Raw genomic sequence first — 24,079 nt, 5'->3', positions numbered from 1 at the left:
AAGGGGCAGCTGCTGGAGGAAACTCTTGCCCAACAGGACGCCGCTCAGACAACTCCACCACAAATGTCTTTCTTCCGCTGTCAAATCCACTCTTGCTTGGGGTGAGGGAGGAGCAAGGGAGTTTTCCTTTCTCTTTTGGAGATGTCCATTAAAAGTTAAAATTCTGGTGGTGCTGACGCACAGAAGAGGGAAGACAGCAGGAGCTCCGTCCCAAGCTGCTGCTCAGAGCAGGCACACAGTGGCTCAAAGGGAGCAGCGGGCACAGCTACCTTTGCAGACATGCTGAGCCTGCTGCCAGCACAGAATCCAAACCTCTCAGTCTCTGCTTCACATTTTCAGCACAAAGGATTGCGCTGCACTGACACACTGAGTTGTGATCTGCAGGCGACATTACAGAAGCCTTGAATGATGGTGGGAAAGCAGCAGGAAAATAAATAAATAAATAGAGGAGCCATTCCCAAGAGGGTTGAACTCTGCTATCCTGAACCTTTGCCCATGGTTACGCTGCTGTTTTCGCAGCAGAATGCTTTTCACTGTTGAGCGCCTTGCTGAAAGCCTCAATTAAAGCCTGAAACCTATCAGTGGGTTACAGGAGCAATTTGCTGGGTATCAGCAAGCACTTAGTGAACACTGAGCCATCTGCTCCTTTCTACCTGCGCTGGCTCCGGAGCACGGAGCAACAATCACTCACAAGCTTCAAAACAAGTTGCCTGGTAAGGACCTGTATGGGAGAACAGACACGTCAACACGTGCAAGTTCTTTTCCCCTCGATGTTAAAAGATGCCTTCAGTTGCTGAAAATATTTACAAAATATTTATCATCAATGGCCTGTGCAAGAAAAATGCTGCGGAGGGGCAGGAGGAATCGGTTTCACTGGGACTTCAATAAAAGCAGCAGCTCCTGTGAAAATTTATGTGAGTGAAAATAACACATGCCAACTTGGAATTTGACCCTCCTAGTTACTGACCAGCCAGAACCACACTGCCAGTGTCATTCCAAAATCCTGCCATGCTCACTTTAAATGCAAACCCACTGAATTTAATAAGTACCCAGAAGATGCAGCATGAAAAATGAGTGACACTGACAGGGCATCCTTCATCCTCAAATCACTCTAATTAATTAAGTCTTGCAGAAACTCAAAGACCTAAGTCTCGGTCCTCTTTCAGAGGAGAAAGAATTGAAGTACACATGTGAAAAATTACTTTACCAGAGTTATTAAGCTAGTAAATGTGATAAAAATCTGTAAGCAGTGGGTTTTACCATCTACTCAAAAGCTCCTGAACACTGCCAAGAACACAAAGGTCAGGAAAGCCTAAAAACCCTCAACTTTTTAAAGTAAGATCTTCATACAATTTTCTCTCCTATAATGGCCTCATCCTGTAGGCCTTGCTCATACACCACTTTCTTGGACAAGAATGATAATACTGATGTAGTCAACAGCTAAGAAAAATGGACTCTAATGCACAAAATTGGTCAGCATGGAACATTTGCCTTTTTCATCCCTAGGAAGACCTTTCACGTTCAGAACATCTTAAAGCAGCCAGCACACCTGATTCAAAAAGGGAAAAATGAAGTTAGCCTTCCTGATGACAAAATGTCATCCCTGCTTTGCTACTGCTGGCCAGGGAACATTCTGTACTCTTCCCATGAGCAAGTGCTATCCTCATTACATAAAAAATTAATGGCCAACCCTAATGCCTAAAGCCTGCTAAATTCTCACTCTCCTCACCCTTTACCATGCACCAGCCCACAACTGGTCGCTTCTTTATGGGAAAAGCTGAAGCTCCTGCAGGAGCAGGCACTGCCTTTGAGGGCTGTGTGTGCCAGCAATTGTTTATTTCTTGCTGAGCAACGAGGGCAGTTCCAGCAAGAGGGAAAAGGTCAAGCTCCCGCATGGAGGTTCTTCCCCAGACCACTGCGGGGACGGCTGACACGAGCTTGTGTTACACTTCAATGTTGAGGGTGCTTATGCAAAATGGAGGTGCCTCTTGCCAGATGCAAATGTACAAAGGGAGAAACAACACAGAGAGAGACACCGGAATGGATTTCTCCACTGCAGCAGAACATTTTGTTAAAGTGCTGCGTAACAAGGAACAGGAATAGTTGCTTGAGGAGTCCAAGACACATGGTGGCCTGTCCTGCAAAGCCCAGGTGCACCACGTATTCTGGAGCACCACCTGCTGTCATTTTATCTGTTAGATCCTTATCTTCATGAAAACAGAGGGCATGGCATCCCCAAAACTCAGCTAGATCCATATTCTGCTTTTAATACTTGGAGGCATCACTTACTTCATGGTATTCTGAAAAATACATAAGGTTCACTTGCTGCTAACAGAAGTTTCCCTGGTAGCCAGAGATGGGCTGGATCTACTGAAAGCCTTCAGAACTAAGTTCCTACTTGCAACATTTGCCCATATGGAGAAAAAAGCAACCTATCTGAAAAGACTAAGTCTATAAAAACTCCCAATCCAGGCAAAGGACTGGGCCCGAGATGAGATTATGGAAACTTTTCCAAATCAGGGACTTCAAACTGCTCATGCTGCAGTAATCAAACTCTTCATGACCTTCCTAAAGTTCTGTACAGAAAGACTAATGTGCTGCTCTCTAAAATAGATGCAAAACAGCAGCAGCAAACTTTTGCACTCTACCATGTTTTCAGGTCAAGGCATTTTCTGCATTTTTCATTCTACTCCGTTCTAAATGCTGAAATGCATCAACTTCTCTGCTTCAGATACTTCTCTGAATGCAATACCCTTGGTCAAGGCTCACTTTCCTACAAGCTTCTTGCCACAGACCAGAGAACTGGAGGGAAATATTTTAAGCCAGTCACTTTTGATTCTCACTCAGCTAAGGTCTAAAAAACCCTTCATTTTTTGTCAATTCACATAAAAAAGATCCTGGTGAAATCACCATTTATCTATTACACTAAAACTGGCATCCATGAATCTATACCCTGAATAAATATATCCAGTGACAGTCTCTGTCCTGAGCAGCTCACAGTCCTGATGACTGAAAGCAAGGACAGAAAGAGTGAGAAAACCAAGGTGATTTCCTTGAGGGCATATGGCAAGCCAGGACCAGAGCAGAACTGAGGTCTTCTGATTCTCAGGCCTCTGAGGCAATTGCCAGATCAAGGCATCCCAAGGAAAAGCACCACTGGCATGTACTGCACCCACAGCAAGTTTAGTGTTGACACCTGTTGCTGTGCCTCCCCTTTGCTACATCTTCCACCACCTGCTTGTTCAGCCTACATTCATTCCCCTGGTTTTTTCCACCAGTGTCTACCACCTTGCTCCAGATCTTACTAACCCAGGCCAGAAGCCCCAGAGGCTCAGGTCAGAGCTGCTCCAAAGCTGACAGAGTTCAGTGGGTTCAGCGAGCGGTGACGTGGGTTCAGCTGTTACTAATGCACAAAGCTGGAACAACCACACAGATTCTTCCCAGCAGCTCAGTTTGTCCTTTGCTCAGGTACCACTGGGACAGTACCACTGCAAAGCAAAAGAATGCTGAAATAAACAGAATTTTAAAAGGATGAAACAGAGACAAAACACATTTCTGCTTGGACCACGAGAAGTGCAAAGTGAAAGGTGAACAAGGGGGCTCACAGGGCAGGCTCCTCACTCACCTCCCAGCCTGTCACTGGGCAGCTGCAACATTAATGCACTGAAGAACTTGCTCCCAAAGCATGTTATATATCATAACATATCTATCTATCTATCTATCTACATCTATATATATATTTCCACCTTCTTTGCATATGGGTGCCACCTGGCTGACCACCCTTCTAGGCTTCTGCTCTCTGATATGCTCAGGACTATTGCAAAGATATCCTTCAGTAACAACTGGGGATGAGATGACAGAAAGGGAAGGATATTCCATCCAAAGGAAAAAAGTTAAACTAAAAACACCAGGCAAGCAGATCTGAAATTGATGAGCAACACTGAAGGTAAACGTACATGCAAATAGTGTGTGTGCCTCCAAAAACTGTAAGCAACTCAAAAATTGTGGCTTTCTTCTTGCCCTCTAAGCAGGAAGAGGTCATCTCTGGCAGACCTTTCCACCACACCAAGCAGAGACTGGCCTTTGTTTCTGCAGGTGTCTTGCCTCTCTCTTTCATCCCTGCACAGCCCTTGGGTCTCCAAGATGCACAAATACAGCTGGCTGAGCCAAACCCAGCTCTACCTTATTCCTCCATTTGAGCTGCCATTTCCCCAGCCAGAAAACGCAAAAGGCCAACTGTGGCTCCAGCTGCACTTTGCCTGGGCTAATGCGGTTACTCCTGTAATCAGACCTGTCCACAGGGGAGCCATTTTTTGGCATGGCCGATGCTGATGCATTCCCTGAAACCCTCCATCCCTGCTTCCATTTCCTTTTGGCAAACACTCCCATTCTTCAGGGCCCCAGTTCCAGCACCAGCTTTACACTTCAGGTTGGCAAAACATCAGCTTTCATCCTGCACACAGCAACTGCTGTTCCGTATTTTTCATACCGGAGCCAAGTTGGGGTTTGTTTTTAATGTTGCTTTGGCTATGCAGAATTTCACTATGACTGCAGATACATCTCCAGCAGAAGCAGAAGCCACTCCCTGCTTGCAAAAAGCCTTGGTAGAGAGAAAGCTGGTATCTGCAAATTTCATGTGACATCTCCCCAAATGAAGAAATCTTTGTCCGTGAGTGTTTGGGTGTTTTGGTTTGGTTTTCTTTTTTTATTACACAAAAAACCACATAACACCTTTTCCTCCTGATCTTGGGCAGGAGAAAAAACTTCAACACAGTTGATCAACACAGTTATTCTACAGCAAAGGCTTGCTCTAACTGTGGGCTGGGGACAAGGGGGTTTACAAACCCTCCTGGGTTGCTTTTATCCCTAATGCAGAATGAGTGGGGAAAACCTTCCCAGAGAGGTTGATGGACTCACAATCAGGGCAGGAGGCAAACACCCCGCTCGATCTACAGCACTTTAACAGCCTCTGACTCATCAGCAGAGGGAAGGTTTCAAACATGTTTAGACACAACTGCCTCCTCCTCTTGCAGGACCTGCCTGCTGCAGCAGAGTTGGCCCTTTTCCCCAGAGCAGCAAATGCTCCACACGAACACTGTCTGGACATTGGGATCTCAGTGTTCTGGCACACCCCACAGTTTCCAGAGGGGTGTGAGTCTGACGTGCTCCTGTATTTGAGATTATGCAGCATGAGCTGGAGTCAGTAAAATTATATCCAATTATAAAAAAAAAAAAAGAGCAGACTACCAGACTTTAAAAAGCAGGAATATGTGTACCATATACACTCCATGCTTTCCAAAACCTTCAGTGGACTAACTGCATTGCAGTGCACAGGGGGAAAAAAGACGTATTAAATAAATTAACTGCAGTCAGACACTGTATGACTGTGAAGTCTGACATGCAGCAAACAGAAAGCAGATGACAACAAAGCACTGTGACAGAACCTGCCACCTAGGTGTGGTCGTTGCTGTGAGCTCCTCTGTGCAGAGACCAACCATTGCTGACTGCAGTACAGAACGCCTCTGACACCCAGCTGAACTGATCCAGGTTCCTAATATCTTTATATTCCACACGTGATGGCTGTGTCTGTGGAGCCTGGTCCTTGGCATCCAACAGCTCTCAGCCTGTGGTGGGAATAAATGACTTTGCCAGTGCAGAGAAGAGATAGTGTGTAGGAAAAAAAGGAACACACACAATCTTATCATCACTGCACTTTGACCAGGTCTGCCACAGCAAAAGCTGTGCACAAGGCCACCCTGGAGCACAGCCAGGCATACCTGCTGTGCAGAACCCCCCTGCCCTGGCACTGCACCCTTCAGGTCCCACTCAGGCATGAGAGAGCTGGTCATCACCGGGAAAACAGAAGGTTGCCTCATCTGCAAGGCTGCAGAACATATGCCAGTAACTTCAGGCATGTAAGAACTCTTCTGATGGGAAGAATTGGCCACCTGAGAAACCACCTCAAACTGGGATTAAGCAGCTACTACCGCTACACATTGTGGTAACTGCTAATAAAAGATAACCTCTGAAAGATAATCTATCCCCCTTCTATTTCCTGGCAAATTCCAGTAAGCTTAGGCAGCACTGAGTAGCACACAAAGCAGTTATTTTTTCCCAAATATGCAAAATGGATTAAAAAGCCACGTCATCCCTTTTCCTTATCGCTCTCTACTGCTGGCAGTGGACACCCTCGGCTTTTCCTGCCCTCCTCCCCTCTCACCAGTCAGCAAAACCTTCCAAATGGACGTTTACACACCTGTTTCACTTTCTCCTCCTTGGCAAATGTATTATTTTGCTGATTTTCTAGCACTTCAGCACCATAAATGGCTTTGGAATTGGCTTCTCTCTTGTGCACCTGCATCATCAGTGTCGTCAGCAAGAGAGATGTGCACGGCTCAAGGAACATGTTTGTGTCAGAAAGCTGCTGCAGAGCCTTAGGGAGAGCAGGGACTGGATGCTGATGTGATGCTTGCAAGCATCTTAAAAGGGACTTCAGAAAAGGAGGGTATTTCTCTCTTCAGATCGCTGGGCTTTGGAGCACTGGACTTTGCATTTCTCACAGGGAGATACCCATTTGCAGAGCAGCATTTGCATCTGAAACATTCCCATCACTTTATTCCATGTTTTCGTATCGCATCTTATTGTGCCACATCAGCACAAGCCCCTTAAACCTCCTGCAACTCTTCAGCCTACCAAAATGCCACTTAATCTCTGCAATTTCCTTGGTTTCTTCTTCCTTTATACAATTGCTGCATGATATGCAGGACTGAATTATGTCTCCCAGGATTCAGCTTTCTGATCCCAAGACTCCTGGCAGAGGACCAGAGATCACTGGGGTGCTCCCAAAACCACTGCCCACCTCATGGTCAGAGTCACTCCCAACAACCCCATTGTCCTTGATGGATCTTGCCTCGGAATCTACTGTTTCCATCTTAAACACTACACCAAAGAGCACCAGAGACCAGGCTACAATAAACAGCTGCAATGCAATGGCTTCTGAATGAGGAGAGGGGAATGAAAGATATACTTTTCCTAGCATTGCTTTCTGATACTTTTTTCTCTAATTTTGAAACAATCAAGTGTTCTGGGAAAAAAAAGAAAAAGAGGTGAGATAGACAAGATGAATATGAGACTTAGAGCAAGAGTTAGGGCAGATGCTACAGGCTGTGACACTTGCAATGTACTGTTTCAGGTTCTTTTGTGGACAGTAGCAGCAGCTTTATAATCCTCTCATACATTATGTATCCTACGATGCACTCAACACACTAATTATATTGGAAGAAATAAATGTAAGGACAAAACTGAGCAAGAAATGAAAGAGGCATTTAAAACAACGTGTAGATCCCTTTGCTCCTTCAGGCTCATGGAAGTCTTCTGACACCAGGAGCTCTCGAATGCAGAACTGGGCCCCATGGCAGCAGCTTAACAAGGCACTTAGCATGTGTCACCTCCCAGAGTTAGGTTTTCACACCCGATGCATCATGCCAGGAGGATAATTACACTCCTGGGAAAGACTACCAGTTCTGCCCTGCCTTCTTAAGAGATCTCCTAAAAACAGACTTTTCTGCAGCTAGGAACCTGAATAATTTTGGTGCAGCTCTATATTACGACAGCTACACATGAGAATTTGTAATATGGTGAAATTCATGGTCACCATGACCTCAAATTTTTGAATTGCGAAGAATTAGTCATAAGCTCAGCCCTGGAATAATGTGGAGGAACAATTCACCAGCACCAAACTCAAGGATCCCTCTTGGCCAGCAGTTCAGCATTCCTGAGAAAAAACATCCTCCAGCAATTGTTTCTGCTCCTCTTCAGAGCCCAGACCTAAGCACACAATAACAAGCTGACCTGTTTATTCAGCTGTTTTTGACACCCCTCTATCTTCAGACCTAATATTAGTTTGAATAGGATAGCATCCAAGTCCAGAGGGGAAAATTTAGAGCTGGTCCTGACTTAGCTAAGGCAAGACAGAAAATAACTATCTAGTTTCTACTCAAATTTCACCACTAGGCCATTAATTAGCTCGGGTTCTGCCCCCTTAAAAAAGGCAGTTTTGGCAATGCAGGAGGCAGCTCTGGGTGTACAAAGCATGTGTGCTCATGGCTGGATGAGGAGCTCGGAGCAGCAGCTCAGAGCCAGGCTGGCATCTCTGCTGCTGAGAGCCTCTCTTGGCTGGACAAAGTGCTCTGCTGACATTGATATGCAGCTCCCAGATTTGGAGTGATTCATGTGAAGCCAACAACACAGAGGGCACAGACAGTGATCAGCTGCCACTGCTGCAGATGTACCTATGGGAGGAACCCACTCCAATGTGCCCCCAGAGAGAGTGAGGTACTTTCCCAGTGCAAAGGCAGTACCACTTCATCGGTTCCAGTTCTTAAAACATCACCAGTGTTTCAAAAAATGAATACAAGGAAAAAACTTTCCATCAACATCTTGTCTGTTTCTCATCTATTCATTTCCACTTCTCAAAGTGAGATCAGTGCCCTTCTGCTGTGACAGCACAGCTACCTCGAGCAAACTGAGAGCCCAGAAACACAAAACAAGGCCAAGATTTTTCAAGTGACTTCTGATAACAGATGGCCTGAGACTGTCAAACTTATGCAGCAAAAGAAGAGAGACAATGGATTTCATGTGCTCATGAAGATGTCTTAAGCCATAAAGAAAGTAAAATAAAGACACTCCCCCCACCTTACCAACAAAAAATAAACATTATGGAAATAAAAGGCTGTAAGTATTCCATGTAAGATTTCCATGATGCTGCTCCTGAATTTGCACTAAGAGCAGTATTATCAAACACCAAGTGGAGAGCAAAGGGATGACACTGGAGAGCCCCATGCAAGCAGACACAGCTGCACTTCACATGACCTTTCAAATACCAAAGAAGAACAAACCATGGCAGCAAACAACAACTTCACCATGAGAGGGGTCATCAAGAACAAAAAAAAATACCAGGATATATCTTTAGTCTCACAGTGTTCACCAGAAAGCTCAAACTGGTACCAGTCTCTCTTCCTGGCAACACAGATCCAACACACAACTTGGGCATGGCATCAGTTCCCTACAAAGTCGAGCCTAAAACACCATCATGATGGTCAAAGTCTTGCAGGGGAGAGGCTCTGCTTATCTTAAACACCTGTTCATGGTCTCCCATAACTGGTGCCCATGCACTTCATGGGAAGAGAACAACCACCAGACAAAAAAGTGTGGGCTGCCCTTTATCTGTTCGAGCAAGAAACCTGCTCCTCCAAAACTAGGGTGTCATCAAAGCCCACAGTGTTTCCAAAGCCCTCAGGCTTTGAAAGGCAAAACTTAACTCCACAGCTTTGGTTCCCATCCATATATTATTGACTTGTACACAGACACAAAAGGAAGAAATAAAAATACAATGAAAAGAAAGCCACTGTTGGCTTAATTGTATAATAATTATTGTTTCACCCCAAAGTGGCAGAAAAAGAAAACTTCTGTGACTCGTGAAAATACGTCAGTTTTTCAGCTAAAGAAAGCAAAGAAGCAGCCAAGACAATTGCAGTAGTGAGTGCTGTGTAAAGAGAGGGTCTGAAATCCAGGAACTGCCACCCTGAGGAACTCCTGACCCCTTCAAACAGTATTTACATGATGCTGTACAGGGGCTATTGAATTGTCACAGGGTATCAAACCTTCCTCTCTCAGATCATGAATTAGGCAAATAAATACACTGGCCCTTTTAACTATAACCAACGTGATTTTTTCCTGATCTCACAGTTTTAAGGCATGATTTACCAAGATTTAAGGCTGCAAATTTCTTCAATGTCATCATTCATTATTCTATATAAACCCCATTCCTGTACCAGCACTATTTCCATCATTACCATGGTGACAAAGCCATAAAGGTGGCTTTGCCACACTTTTGAGAGCAGTTGCTGCAATTTTAAAGCATAGAAAAGTAACTCACTCTGAACTTTCACCATTAGATACAAGAACTGATACTCACCCATGGCTATTGTATAAAAAATATTCAATAAAAATGGACAAGGAATTCATAACCTGGACACAGTAAAGACCAAAGAGTGTATCGTCATTCAGGTCAAGTATGACTTTATTCAACAGTCAATCCCTTTGCAATTAAAGGGCTGCTTGTGCATGGAAGTATCTGTTTCCTGAAGACACAGATAGAACAATCCCTTTGAGAACCAGGGAAATATTAATCCAAAATTAAAGTTTTTGAATGAAGGCCAACATTGCTTGTTTTAGTATTCAATACAAAGTGCTTGCAAATCCCTAATGACAACATTGTTCCAGTTTCCTAATTCACAAGATTCAAAACATGGAGTCTGGGTAGAAAATTAATTTTAAAACAAAGGTAATGTGGCTGCTGACTGCAAGCCAGGGGTGTATGTTTGAATGCTGGGGTGGATAAGTATGATCAGCAGGATGAGGGACAGGACTGCTCCCCTCAGCTCAGCACTTGAGTTCACCTGCAGATACTGTGCCTGGTTTGGGGCTTCACAGCTTGGCTGTACAGGCTCTCAGCAACCTCACACAGACTCAAAGGACACTCTGCATCGCATGAGTAGAAGTGTGGTGTGGGTAGGCAGAGGACCAGATGATACTCAAAGGTCCCCTCCAACCTAAACAATTCTACAATTAAGACATTTGCACTGTCCCTGCTAGGAGATGGGTAAACCCCCTAACCAAGCAGCAGTGCTCATGAGGGGACACTGAAGCACTGATTAAAAGCATTAGTGGGAAAGACAAGGTATAGGCAAGCCTTTCTAGAAAATCCAGGTCACACAAAGCTCAGTTTGAGTCATGCTTTGTGTTTTCCTGTGGATCTGGCCTGTTCTTTCTGTATTGTGTCAATTCAGGACATTCCCCCAAAGGCTGTCACCTGCCATGTTTCACTGCTGCATCACCCAGCTAACCAGGAAACACGAGCCACTCATCTCACAAGGAGGGCAGTGTTCAGAGTTTAATATCAGCATGATATAAAATGCAACATGCCCTGTGTGACCTTAGGTGTATTTCCCCCAACAAATGTAAACCTATACCTGTACTCTGCAGCACAAGAGACCCCTATGAAAAGACCTCATTGACATCTTTCTAATTCAAGTGCTATATGGTACTTAATTAGTCAAGTGTGTCTTATAATGACTAATACTTTAAGCATGAGGTGCTGTAGGGCTCCACATTTTCTACACAGGTTGGTACCTCTCTGTGCTCAGCACTACAAATACACTGAAAGTCTTTAGCCCAAAGACAGACACAGATGAAAAAGTAACAAAGCAGCTGAATGCTGGCTGGGGAAATGCCAAGGGTATGTATTTGCTTATTTGTGTGTGTCCCAAAATTACCAGTCCCAGTATCCCTCAAAGCCAAGCTGAGCTGTTTCCATCTCCTGCAGAAGTGGTTGGTTCCCACTGTATCCAGCCTAGAGCCAGAGAGGGCAACAAACCGCATGTGTTATTCTCTTTTGTATATTCACAGAAAGTGTTGTTATCCTTATTGATACACTGTTATGACTTATCAGCTTCCAAATACCAAAGATTATGTATCATAGTTCCAATCCAACCTCCCTGGTTGAAAGGAACATTCCTTGCACAATAGATTAATGACTTGTTTATGTTTGAGGAGCTGGAGAGTTGTTAACATGTTCTGCTCACTCTCTGGGAAGGATAGTTTGGCTTAGCTATAACCCGAAGGAAATCTGGATTTCTAAAAATAGGCTGAGGTGGCCTATAATCCTTTAGGAGTTGTGGTACTCACTGATATCCAGATTAAATGAGGAATTATGAGTAACCTTAGTGGGAGTGTTTGAAATTGAAAACCCAGGGAGAAGATGACTACATAAGGAACACTCACTCTGTCCCCACATCCCTGCTGACTCCAATGAGCAAAGGATTGAAGGAGAAAGACACATCTAAAAAGCTGTGTAAGCATCTTGACAGCTCGTTAGCTGGATGACACATAAGCCTCTTGGAGTTGGATCTAAAACATGGCTAATTACGTGTTTGGTTTTCTTTTATTTCTGTTTATCTTTAGCATCTCTTTTATTATTCTTTGGGCTGCAGAAAGAAATTATTTTCTTGATTTTATTTCAATGTTTGTCTCTAGAACAAAAATTATTTCCAGGATGCCAGTTGGCAAACTGAATTCCTACAATGTGTTAAACCTTTAAAACAGCACCACATAAAAGCTCCCTCATAGACCTCAGCACCTTCATACAAGACCAAAAGATAACCAGTATGTTCCTGAATCTAAAGAATTTCCCCAAATATTTAATGACAGCTATCCACTGGACTCAGCCATTTTCTAGGTAGCTCAGAGTACATGTGGCATCTGACTCCCAGGACTGGAAGATCAGGAAAAGGAGCCAGAAGGACCCTGACAGAATATCAATCTGCTTCCACAACTGTAATTTAAGGGAGGGGGGGGGGAATCCCCAGTGCTTGGAGTTCTCAGAATACCAGTTTGCCATCTGTGCAATGGGTTCCTCCAGCCCTGTTCAGGCAGGGCAGGGGGAGTGAAGGTCTCCTGCTCCACCTCCACCTCATGCCAGTGGGACTCTGGGCTTAGCTGCCCCCCCCCAAATGCTCCCACCTCAAAAGTACAAACAACAGCAAGCTCAACTCTGTTGAATGGCTTCCCCTGAACAGCTTTTTTGCCCCAGTCTGCATCTGTGTGCTACATGCCTACAGAAATGTTTTGACTTATTATTTGTGAGACCACTGGACAAATATATCATTCATCAGCACAACCACCCAATTACAATACAGTTATGGTGATCCCTCTGCCAGCTGCTGCTTTGTGGAAATGACCCATTCCAGAAGAATAGGCTTTCTGGTTTTTTTGTGGGTTCCCTCACTACCTGCTTAATCATCCAACCATACAAATTATGGAGGGAGATGAACCTCAGCACCTGGGTCTTAAAGCTACAGGCTGTGGTACCAGGAAAGTGATAACCTTCACTAAGGTAGACACATAACTGCACTCCACTCTCCTTCCAGACAGCTTGTCTTGCCTCCTTGTCCTGTTAAGGTCTCACTTAAACCTGCCAAAGAACAGAAAGTTACCAGGTGCTCTCTCTCTGAACTATTAAGCAACAAATCCCACCTAAACTATCTCCATTTTAGCAATTTCTTAGTGTCAAGTACCTGTGCAGTGACTAAACCCTGTCACTGTTCTTATGGGAAAAAGCTACTTGCTATTCTTGGTAAAGGGAAGGTCTTTCAGATCATGATAATATTTCACTTGTTTTTCACAAACAAACTCAATGGGGGTGGGGAGAGAAGCAAGGAAGCAAAAATAAATTCTACTCTGCACCAAGTTAAATTACTCAGAGTTTCCCAAAATGAGAGGCTTGGTCAGAAGCATTGGAAAGTTTAAGAAATACTCCTTTAAAAACAACTCCCACAGAGCCAAGCTCCCTCTCCATGACCGAAAGGCATGTCAGTGAGCTGGGTCATTCTGTGTAGGCTTTTTTTATTTTCCTTCTTTTTTAATAATTTAATTCATGGAGTGAACAGCAGTGGCCAGGGTGCATCTTTGCCACATCTTATCTGGGGATTTTTTTAGAGTTGCACCCCCAAACCCAATTTCCCCCTCACTGCAGCAACAAAGTGGGCATAAGCCACCAGCACACTGGTGGGGGTGAGGGAGAAAAAGAAATTCCATCAAAATTTCTGTCTATGCTTTCTCTGATCATCCTCGCCTGCCAAAGCAGGAGGGAAAATAATGGGTCACATGGAGATACTGTCTCTGCTTCCAGCGCTTTGTTATCCTCAGGAGCTGCAGGGAAAGCAAGGCTGGCTGGGCATTGTGTTAATGATGCTGCCAAGAGGCCAAAATAAAGAGCTACAGCACAGCCCAGCCTGCTGCTATCAGCACCATGTCCCACACTCATTTAGGCAATCAGGGTAATAGGCTGGAGAATATGCCAGTGGTCTGGAAAGGGAGATCTCAACACCTGACATTTTGCTGATAAGGACCTGGGTCCGCTCAGAACAGGATTCTGCCAGACGCTGACGGCTACACAGAGCACACCAACACTAGTTCTGCCACACAACTGTTCTGCAACTATCAAACACACCTACAACAAAACCAGTTTGGTGGGAGAGGCTTCTGTGTATTTGCACATGTGGTTGCTGACAGCAGGCTGAAATCTTGATAAGCTGCACAGCCAACTTGGCTGACTTCACTGAAACCCTGCTGGAGACAAGTCCTGAGCTGAAAAGCTGCTGCTTGTGTTTCCCACCACAAGACAAGGGAGGGCAACCATATTCGGCATCTGGCCAAAGCTTATTTCCAGCTGCATCAAAGAGCCATACAGATTGCATCCAAAGATCAGCAGCTAAGGGGTTTGATGAGGAATGTGCTGCTTTTGAGAGACAATGTCATCACCATGATCTACTTTCCCTGCTCAGGGCAATCAGTCCATTGTTCCCACTGGAAATGAGAAAGGGCTGGAGGTCTTTGAAATGGAAACTGCCTTTAATTCCAAATTATCCTAAAGCATAAACATAGACTGATGAATAGCAGATTGATGCTACATACAATAAGTAACTCTAAAAAACACTCTTTCTCCCCTAGTTTCTCAAGAAAAGAAAAAAACAAACAAAATCCCTCAAAATATCCCAAGAGTCCAGAGAATATGATTGGGTGAACTCACTCCGTAACATACCACATTTCATAGTACAAAGCTAAAACCATCCAATCCCTACTCTGTTTAAAAGTGAATTTACTGGCTATCTACTTTTTGAAGCCAGTCACATGTTGATAAAGCTGGGCTGTGTAACAAAATTTCCACTTAATTCATGACACAAGTAAGTTGAAACAGTATACATGTTCTGATTCCGGGTTTCTGTAACAAAGGACCTTATACATTCAGGGCTCTTAAAATGAAAGGACAGGGAACTCTAAAAAGTACTCTTAAAGGCAGAGAAGGATGACAATGAAGTGCAGAACTTACCTTCCACTGCAACGAATGGAACCACTGATCCCTCAGGTAACTGTTTGCAGCCTGCAATAAAGAAAAGTCACAGACAGAATCATTAGTTTCTACCAGTGCTTCAGGTCACTCATCCACTTTACATTATCATCACTTTATTTTCACAGAAAGCAGCAACCCAAAGACCTTGCTGCAAATGTAAAGTACTGAACCAAAACCTTACCAAGTATTAACCTCCTATGAAATGATGTCCAACCCAAAGACTGTGAAAAATCCTCCCTGATGTCAATCAGGTTTGTGTCAGATCTTTATTGTCTGTAGGGCATTTGCCTCTGCCATTAATCATCGGGAGCAGAATAAGAAGATGGGTTGACATTTTCCTAGGAGGGGTGGGTTTTTTCCATACTCCTCCAGTGTCTCTTCTTGTCCTTTTCCTCAGCTGGCCCCAAAACAATTCAAGTAATGTCTTAGCTTTTTCAGTGATATAAAAGCAGTGGAAAGCACAGCACACACAGACGTGCAGATACTTGCACAGCCTGTTTGCAGCAACGGCATAAATGTTGCAATAATCACTCCCAGCCATCACCCATTTCTGTCCATATTAAGCACAGCTGCCAGAAATTCCCAGTGTGAAGCCAGGTCGTAGCCAATGAAGGAACAGTTCAACACTCCCAAAGGTCAAAAGGCTCTGTATCAAAAAATATAAAAGTATCTACAGTGACGTAAACGTGCATGCCTTAACAAGGTGACATGAGTGAAATATTTGAGTGGGTAGAGATGCCCTTTGGCTTTTCCAATTCCATTTCAACGCTGCCAGTGGGCAATTTTTACTCACCATTCAAAATGTTTTACATAGACATTGAAAATTACAGGACAGCCTATTTTTTTAAAAAAAGTGAGCTTCTTTACCAGCTAAAACCCACAAACTTCTTGCAAATTAAAGCAGCATTTAACAAATTTCACTCCCCAACACCTTTACAGGTAAATATTCAAAATCCACACCACAAAATGTATTTCATCTCCTGACACTGGTTCAGTTCACTGATAATGGCAGAAATACTACAAATAAAAAAGCTACATGGTTACCAAAACCATGTTTAATCTCAAGGTCACATACTGATGGTTTGGTGACATAAATGTGGACTGATTACTCTGAATTAAATAGAGTAATATCCTTGTACATATGTACTGCATATTATTTATTTATATATTAATGAGAATCAGTTGCTCCTGCAGTAGATGTCAAGACAATAAAGCAGGAATAAATATCTTATAAATAATCCTGGCTGACCACAGAGTTTATCAAAAACTTTCCATTTCAAGAAGAATGCTGATATATCAGAAGATGAAATTGCTACAAATGGAAAACAAAAACCATAATTTCTTTTTATTTTTTTCTTTTCCTTTCATGCAATGAAAAATTGTAAAAGCATTTAGAGTGCAGATCTTCAGGATATTTCAATTGGTCAAATTTGCCACTAAAAGGTGGAAGAATGTTTTTAGCATAATTAAAAAAGCACCAAATAAATATGTTTAGATATTTCTTAATTAAGACAAAATGCTTTACTGACTTCTTCAAAAGATTTAATTTCAAATTGACCCTTTTTTCTGTTTTTGGGGTTTTTTTAAAGGAGAAAACTGGTTCATAGAGAACAAAAAAACCCTCCTTTTCAATTGCTGCATCAAAGCCCTTTAAGGAATAGGTAAAACTGAAAGTTTTTGTAGGCTTGCTGTATACTAAGCAATAGCACCAACAGTATTGCAAGGTACACATCCATTACTTCCTTAAAAAAGTGAGGCACATTGAGTTTCTAGGAGCTATGCAAACTAAGATACTGTTATTTACATTTATAAACCCCAAAATATTCCAGGGGGATGAAGTACTTCACTCAAGGAGGCAAAATGCCAACCTGATTCAGTCCCTGGTCTCACACTGAAGTTGAAAGTAAGAGCAAATGCTGAAGCCTAAATGGGGACTGATGAGAAGGGTTAATTATTCTCCTACTTCAAGGATGTCAGTAACTCCAGACTGTAAGGCCACTGCAAATAATTAGAAAATATTGTGTAGGTGGGTCGTGCACCGACTGGAGCCTCAGCTCTTACTGAGGACAACACCCCATGCAGAGCAGGAGACACAAGTGGATTGCAGATACTGCAGGAGAACAGAAAAGAAGAATGCAGCACGACACAAAAGCAAAACTGGCAAAGCAGAGACTTGTATAACTTGATGGCAGCTATGTGTGAACAGCATTTTAAAAGTAAAATTAACAAAGTGACTGGGTTCCAAGTGTGGGACTAAGCCCTGCTTGCATGTAGGATTAGTTATTGTAGAGAAGCAATCAAGCAAACTTGCTTCTCCATCTAAGTTAGGAGTCTGAACCACTCAAACTAGAAACACTCAGTGCTCAGGCTGTCATTCAAGACCAAGGAAAATGAAGATAAAGAAGAGGAAGAAACCAGAAAATGGAAAAACAAACCTTTAGGGAATCCCCACACTTCTATTAATGAGCAGGACTCACTGCTAAGAGGAACTTGGACTGTCAATGGCCATTTCACCAGTGCTCTTTCCACTGTGTTGGACACAGAGGGACTGAATGCTTTAACCCAACCACTGTTATCTGGCTGAAGCTGCCTGGCACCAGCACTCCCCACATCTCCCAGGCAGCAGGGACTAATCTCTCAGTGCACCCTTCCTCCTTCCAGCCCAGCTGCAAACCCACAGCCACAGGCAGGAAATGCTGGATCTTCTGCAAGGGACAACAAAGAGCTCGCTCTTGCACAGTATCCCTTGGACGTCCCTCCTCATTTTCAGGCTTACATGGAGAAGAGACTACAGGGAATATTTCTTTCTTACCATAAGAACACTGAGCTAATAGCATGCCAGGATGACAAAAGAGCCACCAAGCTCTTAGGGTGCTCAGCTCTCCAGCTAAAGGCCAACTCTGCATGCACTGCCTTACTCGAGCATTCAAGTTATTGTGCATAAATAACATTTCTGAAGTTTGGACCAATGAGCACCAAAGTGCAAAGCAATGGAGGGAACTACAATTTATTGATGGGGCTGCATTTACAGGTCCCTCTGCTGTGCATTCATGGAGCCCAGCCCTTCTGCACTGAATTCATGGCTTTCCTGGGAACTGACACCTAGGTTTATTCACTCCAGCTGCAGACATAGCCTACTATAATTATACAGCTCTAGGGTACAATTGAAAGTAGAAAATGAGACACAAAATACTTTAAACCAGGCTTTCCTTAGGTATTTTGACCACATAGGGAAAGTTTTCCTTACTCAGCCTAACCCACACAGTGGGTCCAGTTCTACATCACTCACCTTACACCTTTCCAACTTAGAAAACATTCACCCTGGAAATGTTATGGCCTGCTGTTGCCACAAATAGTAAATGAGACAGGACTGAAGTACAATGGAGAGTTTTTAACTATGTAAAATAATAGTTAAGGCCCTATGCATGTTCAATATATTTAGGCCCCAAGTTTCCTAAGAATTTGTTCTCAAATGCAGTGGCTTTAGCAGGGTTGTGGGTGGCACACAGTTCAGCTGAGCTTCTTGCACAATCAAGACCTCATGTTGGTTTTGCACAACCACAACACAACAGGAAAATACTTCAGAAAACAGGAAAATGCGTGAGCAAAACTCTCAGAAGGCTTAACAAGATTCAAACTAGTTGTAGCTTATTTATCATTCCAATGAGGAAGAAGAATATCTACTTTAAGAATACCCAGCATTGACAGTAATTTTTTTAAGATTAACTGATTCTGGAACTGTTCTCTGAAGGATTTCATAGTCTCATTTTTGGGGTGTATATGGTCAGTTGGAGAGGAAAAGCCACCTGGGATCAGCTGCAGTACAAACTTTACTCACAGGATAAGTCTCATCAGCTTTAAAATGCTCACAGGAGGAAAACTGGGCAAGAGATTAAATGTCTGCATATGCAAAGCTTTGGTCAGCATGAGTAAATTTACACTTCTGCTCAAAAAGGGAAGCATTTTCTCCGTACCCAAACTACTTCATTTCTTAGCTGATGGGTAGGAACACACATTTTTATTAAAAAGCAATGAACATTTTAAAAGCAGATTTTCTTTTTGCTGACAAAAATAGGAAACCGAACACTTATTTATTGCCAGCACTTCCACCCAGGCAAGGAGGAGACAAAATAGGAACCTGTGTGCTGCTGAGAAACAGAACACCTGAAACTCTGCAAGAAACCACCCATTCCAGAAATGATGGGGAAGACCCTTCCCATTCCCTTAACGGTAAGTTATCCCCACAGCACCCCTTGTTACTGGAATGTGTGTTATTCAGAAGAATACAAGAACAGGCTTGTCCATGAAGCAAAATATTTCCAGGTTTCTCCCTGTAAGAACATCCTTCACATATACCCTTCTAGGGGATTTTGCCATCTGAACAGATCTGCCAGTAAGTGGGATTTGATGATCCAGATTCTGGTTTTGACTCTTCATGAGTTTATTCTGTGATTCTCTCCCTTCCTTACTTGCATTCTGGTCAGCAGGATGGGGTTTTTTTACACTTTTTTCCAGCTGATATTCATTACTGGGACTCATAAAATCCTGCAGGATTCCCTCTCAGTGGAGCAGAATGGCCCAGGGCTGCAGGAAGCCAAACCCCATGGCACACACACACTGTCTGGGGCAGGCTGTACAAAACCTTCACACTGCTAATGCAAATCCCAGCGTGGCACCTCCAGGACTTGGGCAGGCCTGCCAGAGAAACCTGCCACTCTCCTGGCTTAACCCAGGGCACAGACAGAATTGCTGGTAATTGTCAGAAACGCTGTTTTCCTCCTTAAAATATCCCCCTGGTCTCTGCTAGGTTCTGGTCCTTGCATGACCTCTCTGCACTGGCAGTGTTGGCTGGACTCACACTTAAAACAAAAGGCAGGTTCTCCAAGGAGACTAAAATAAAACGTTACTAAAAGCCCAGTGGAAACACTTACCGTGGGGACTCCCTGGCACAAAGAGCGTGTTCAAGCACCGAGCTGAACGTGTGACTGTTGTGCTTGTCAAGGCTTCCTTTTCTGTTTGTTTTTCCTTCTGACTACCCTCGATTGCCAAGAAATGAATAAAACAACACTAGTGATAGGGATGCAAGTGGTGGCTTTAAGGCTGAAAGGACACCACGGGAAAGCAGACAGTACTGTCATGACTGAAATACCAAAGCCTTTTTCCTGGGATTCTTCCTACATTTGGTGCTAAGCAGCTCATGAAATTATACTGTAAGGTTATAATCTCTTTCAAAAGGTTATTCCAGTTATTTTACTATCAATGGCGGCATCCTCGTCATTATCATCCACACAGTACCATAATCACACCCTGTGCTTTACAAAGGGAAAGCAGCAGAGCAGAAATCTAGCCCAGCTCAAGGAGGCCCAGCTATTACTGATACTAAAGAGCTCACACTTCATCAAAAGCTAAATTTAGCTCCTGTTTCCTGGTCTGAAGAGCTTATGGCCTATGAGCAGCTTCAGCAACACCTTCTTTCACACCTGCTATCCCAGCTGTAAGAAAGAAAGAAAATCTGAGAGCGCTGATTTCTGCTCACAAAAAGGATCAGGGACCACATCATTTGGCAGGAGGAAAGAAAACACAGGCCCCCAGCATGTGTAGAACCTGACAGTTCATGATCCTCAGAAACCTGACTGTCCATGACTCCCACGGGGACCATGAGAATCCCCAAGTGCTGGGTGGTGAAACATTCCGGCTCAGACAGCTGTGCTCGTACCACGAACACCGAGTGGGACGCACATCACACATGGAGATGACTTTTCAGTGTGAACCCAGCCCGGATGAAGCTTTTGCTGCCTGAGAACCAAGTCTCCCTCTGAAACCCAGGTGGACACATCCTGTTATCACGATCCGGTTTCCCCTGAGGAGCTGCATCACCTCCGGTGCTGCTTGTCAGATGTCATGTGTTAAAATAGGTTGGGATGGGTCAGTATTGCTCTGAGAGGGCATCAGGATGATGTAAGGAAAGGTAATGGCACTCTTCCCTCTCTGACTCATTACCGTGCAGTAATCAGCCAGAAATAGACCTTGGTGACAGCAGAGAGGGGATGAGAACTTGAACATGGACTAGGACTCTCTCGTGGCATTTCTCACAGAATCACAGAATTGTTTAGGTTTGAAAAGACCTTTAAGACCAAGTCCAACCACTAGTCCAGCACTGCCAAGCCCACCACTAAACCATGACCCCAAGTGTCACATCCAAGCGTCTTTTAATACCTCCAGGGATGGTGACTCAATCCCTTCCCTGGGAAGAAAAGTCTGTGCCTTGACAACACTTTTGGTGAAGAAATTTTTCCTAACAGCCAATATAAACTTCCACAACCTTTCTCTCAGCCACTAAGCAGGTGACCTGGTCACAGAAGGAGATCAGGTTAGTCAAGCAGGACCAGCCTTTCATAAACCCACGCTGCCTTCAGTGAAGCAGAAGTTGGAATCTTAAATTTTTCTCAAAATGAAAAATTGGGAAAGCCTGTGGTTCAGAAGTACTAAAATGCTTCATTTTATGTCAAATCATGTCAATAATATTTCATGGTAGAAAAGCATTTACAATGCAGCATGTGCAAAAAGACAGATCAAAATATAAAATTCATATTAATCAGAAATATTAAATAAATTCAGGGTAGTAAAAACAGTTCATTTCAACATTTACATATATGCATAAACCTCATTTACATTAAGTCTTTCGCAGAAAAAAATTTCAAATGTTACCAAAAGTGCACTTCAGATTAACAGTAGTGGTAACATGTTTTGGACTTGTTTGACTTGTTCCACTATCATACACTTCCTGATACTAGAGCTGGACATGACATCAGAGCATGATGCTGCTCAGATTAGCAGGGCAGAATGATTTTATAAAAGACTGAAGTCATAATTTCCTGTAGAAGCATTGAAGTCTCGGAAATCTGCAAATAACTGAACTGGGCAAGAGCTACTTTCTCAGCACCTCTGTTTCCCAGCTCCCCAGTGAATGTGTCTTTTGGATACCTCTACTCTTTGCCACACATAATACAGAATTTGTGCTGAACTGTCACTTCCTAGATCCAGTGTCCGTATCTTGATTTCTTGAGCAGACTAAACATAACTTTGAGGACTGTTTTGGATTGGTGAATACACATTACAACTGTATAAGGGAAATCTAATTTTATAGCCCCTCCAATCTGACCACATCTGATGAATCGAGACAGTACCAAGGACCAAGTCATACTAAAAACATTTTTAAAGTTTGTATTTTCAGTTCTGTTGAAATTCCCATAGTTGTAATGTAATCTGATCCTGTCTGCTCAGCCAGTCAGCAATAAAGAGAAGACCAGCTCCCTCCACTTCTTTATCAGCTCCTTTGAGTTACATAAAGACCCCAAGCTTATGGAAGAAAACACCAAAGCATCCATGCTAAGATGTCACTTTTTCACAAACACAATTATTTTGGTGTTTGTTGGCTGTTTTTTGGGTTTGTTTTTCTACACAAACAACTGGCAGGCTGCTCCAGATGACAGTCTGCCCACCCTACTAATTTCTTTTCAACTCAGCAGGGAGCTGTGGGTTCAAGCTTCATTTTGCTTCCCATTAAGCAGGCCCACAAAGGCAGCTGCCACAAACCACAGAATAAAGACTCAGAAAAACAGAATTTAGAAAGGCAGGTGTAGCCAGTCCATCTATTGGAACAGATACAGACATAAATGCTCACACCACTAAGGAAATTTTCGAAAAAACAGAATCAAAAGAAAAAGAACCAAAATCATCCAACTTCACAAATTATTTTCTGTCTAATTAATTCAATTAACAGAATAGGCAAGGAAGATTTCATCAATAAATAGGACACTAATCTAGCTGTTGGGAAACCATGGTTTGTCTTCCTGCCCTCCTTGGTGTTATGCACAGTAGAGGTTTGAAACACCTGCAGCAGCCTATCTGAAATTCAGACTCCCTACAGTAACACCTAAAATCAGGAAGTCATTCTGAGCCACAGAAATTCCCCAGACACTGAGCGGAGTCACTTCCACATGCTCCATGTGCAATGGGACACTTGCCTGTGCTTTAAGGACATGAGAAAAGACACACAAATCCCACCTATGCACCAAGAGAGTCCACAAAGTCTGATGTTCTCAGGTCATCCCAAACTTACTTAACTGCACCATCTTCAGATTAGAAAGAGGGAATGGCTGCAGCCCTCTCTGACAGGGCTATAAACTCCAGGGTTACACCACAGGAAAGGGAGCTCCAGAAATACGCTCTACAAAGGATGTGGCCATGAATGTTTCCACACACACCTCTAACCATTTCAGAGTACAAGCAAACTTGCCATGTCAAAACTCATCAAAACCTCGTGATATTTTTATGACATTCCAAAACTATTGCAAATGCCAAGCCCAGGCACCACGTGAAAGGCTGAAGTGCAGGACTGTGTTCTGTGCTGAGCAGCTCCGTGCACAGCCAGGCACATCAGCCTGCCTGAAACTCAGGGAAAGCAGAGCTGGGTTGAGCTGGACCCAACACAAGCACAACCTGGTGTTAGTCACACTGGCTTGCCAACTCAGAGCCCATTTTGCTGTTCACATCTCTATAGAAATCTATAGTATGAAAACCAGACCAGCTTGGCACCCAACCTAGGTGATGGCATGGTGCCACTTGGGTTGTTCTTCTCTGGACCTGCAGGCAGAGCCATTTCCAAAGAACTCCAACAAAACCCTCCCTGGATACAGGTGGTATCACCTACTCTTTGCTGGCCCTCCAGGGGCTTCAGCAAACAATCCACCATGAACGAACAATGAAATGCTGGCCTGTGCACCATGGATCACTGCAGTGTGTGCCATGATCCTCTTGGACAAATGGTCCAGTAGACATGGTCATCACAGTTATTAGTGTATCACTCCATACATTCCCAACTTTTTATCCACTGGGCTACATTTTGTGTAAAAGTGGCACAGTTAAAGTGTGTGTGTGCACAAATCTGAATGCACAGGATTTATTGTGAGGCTTCACTCATCTGAAGTTGTTCGTATTTTTAAAAAATAATAATTTTTTATGAGTTATCTAGAGTTTAAATAGATCTTTTCTTTTCAAATTTTCTGCATAAATTTCTCACCCAGTCTGTCCACAGTCCTACCTGCA

General features: G+C 43.4%; 1 protein-coding gene across 1 annotated transcript in view; it reads right to left on the bottom strand.

Annotated features, from left to right (window-relative positions):
- Window positions 1-24,079, bottom strand: part of CMIP (c-Maf inducing protein) — a 132,318-nt gene that overhangs the window by 37,171 nt on the left and 71,068 nt on the right. Inside the window, exon 3 of the mRNA XM_071567234.1 lies at window positions 14,951-15,001. Within this exon, the coding sequence (XP_071423335.1) occupies window positions 14,951-15,001 (51 nt within the window). The remainder of the gene's footprint in view (window positions 1-14,950; window positions 15,002-24,079) is intronic.

Source organism: Pithys albifrons, chromosome 12 (assembly GCF_047495875.1).
Source record: "Pithys albifrons albifrons isolate INPA30051 chromosome 12, PitAlb_v1, whole genome shotgun sequence".
NCBI lineage: Eukaryota > Metazoa > Chordata > Aves > Passeriformes > Thamnophilidae > Pithys > Pithys albifrons.
Note: the sequence above shows the minus strand (reverse complement) of the source record. Positions and strands in the feature narration are given on the sequence as shown.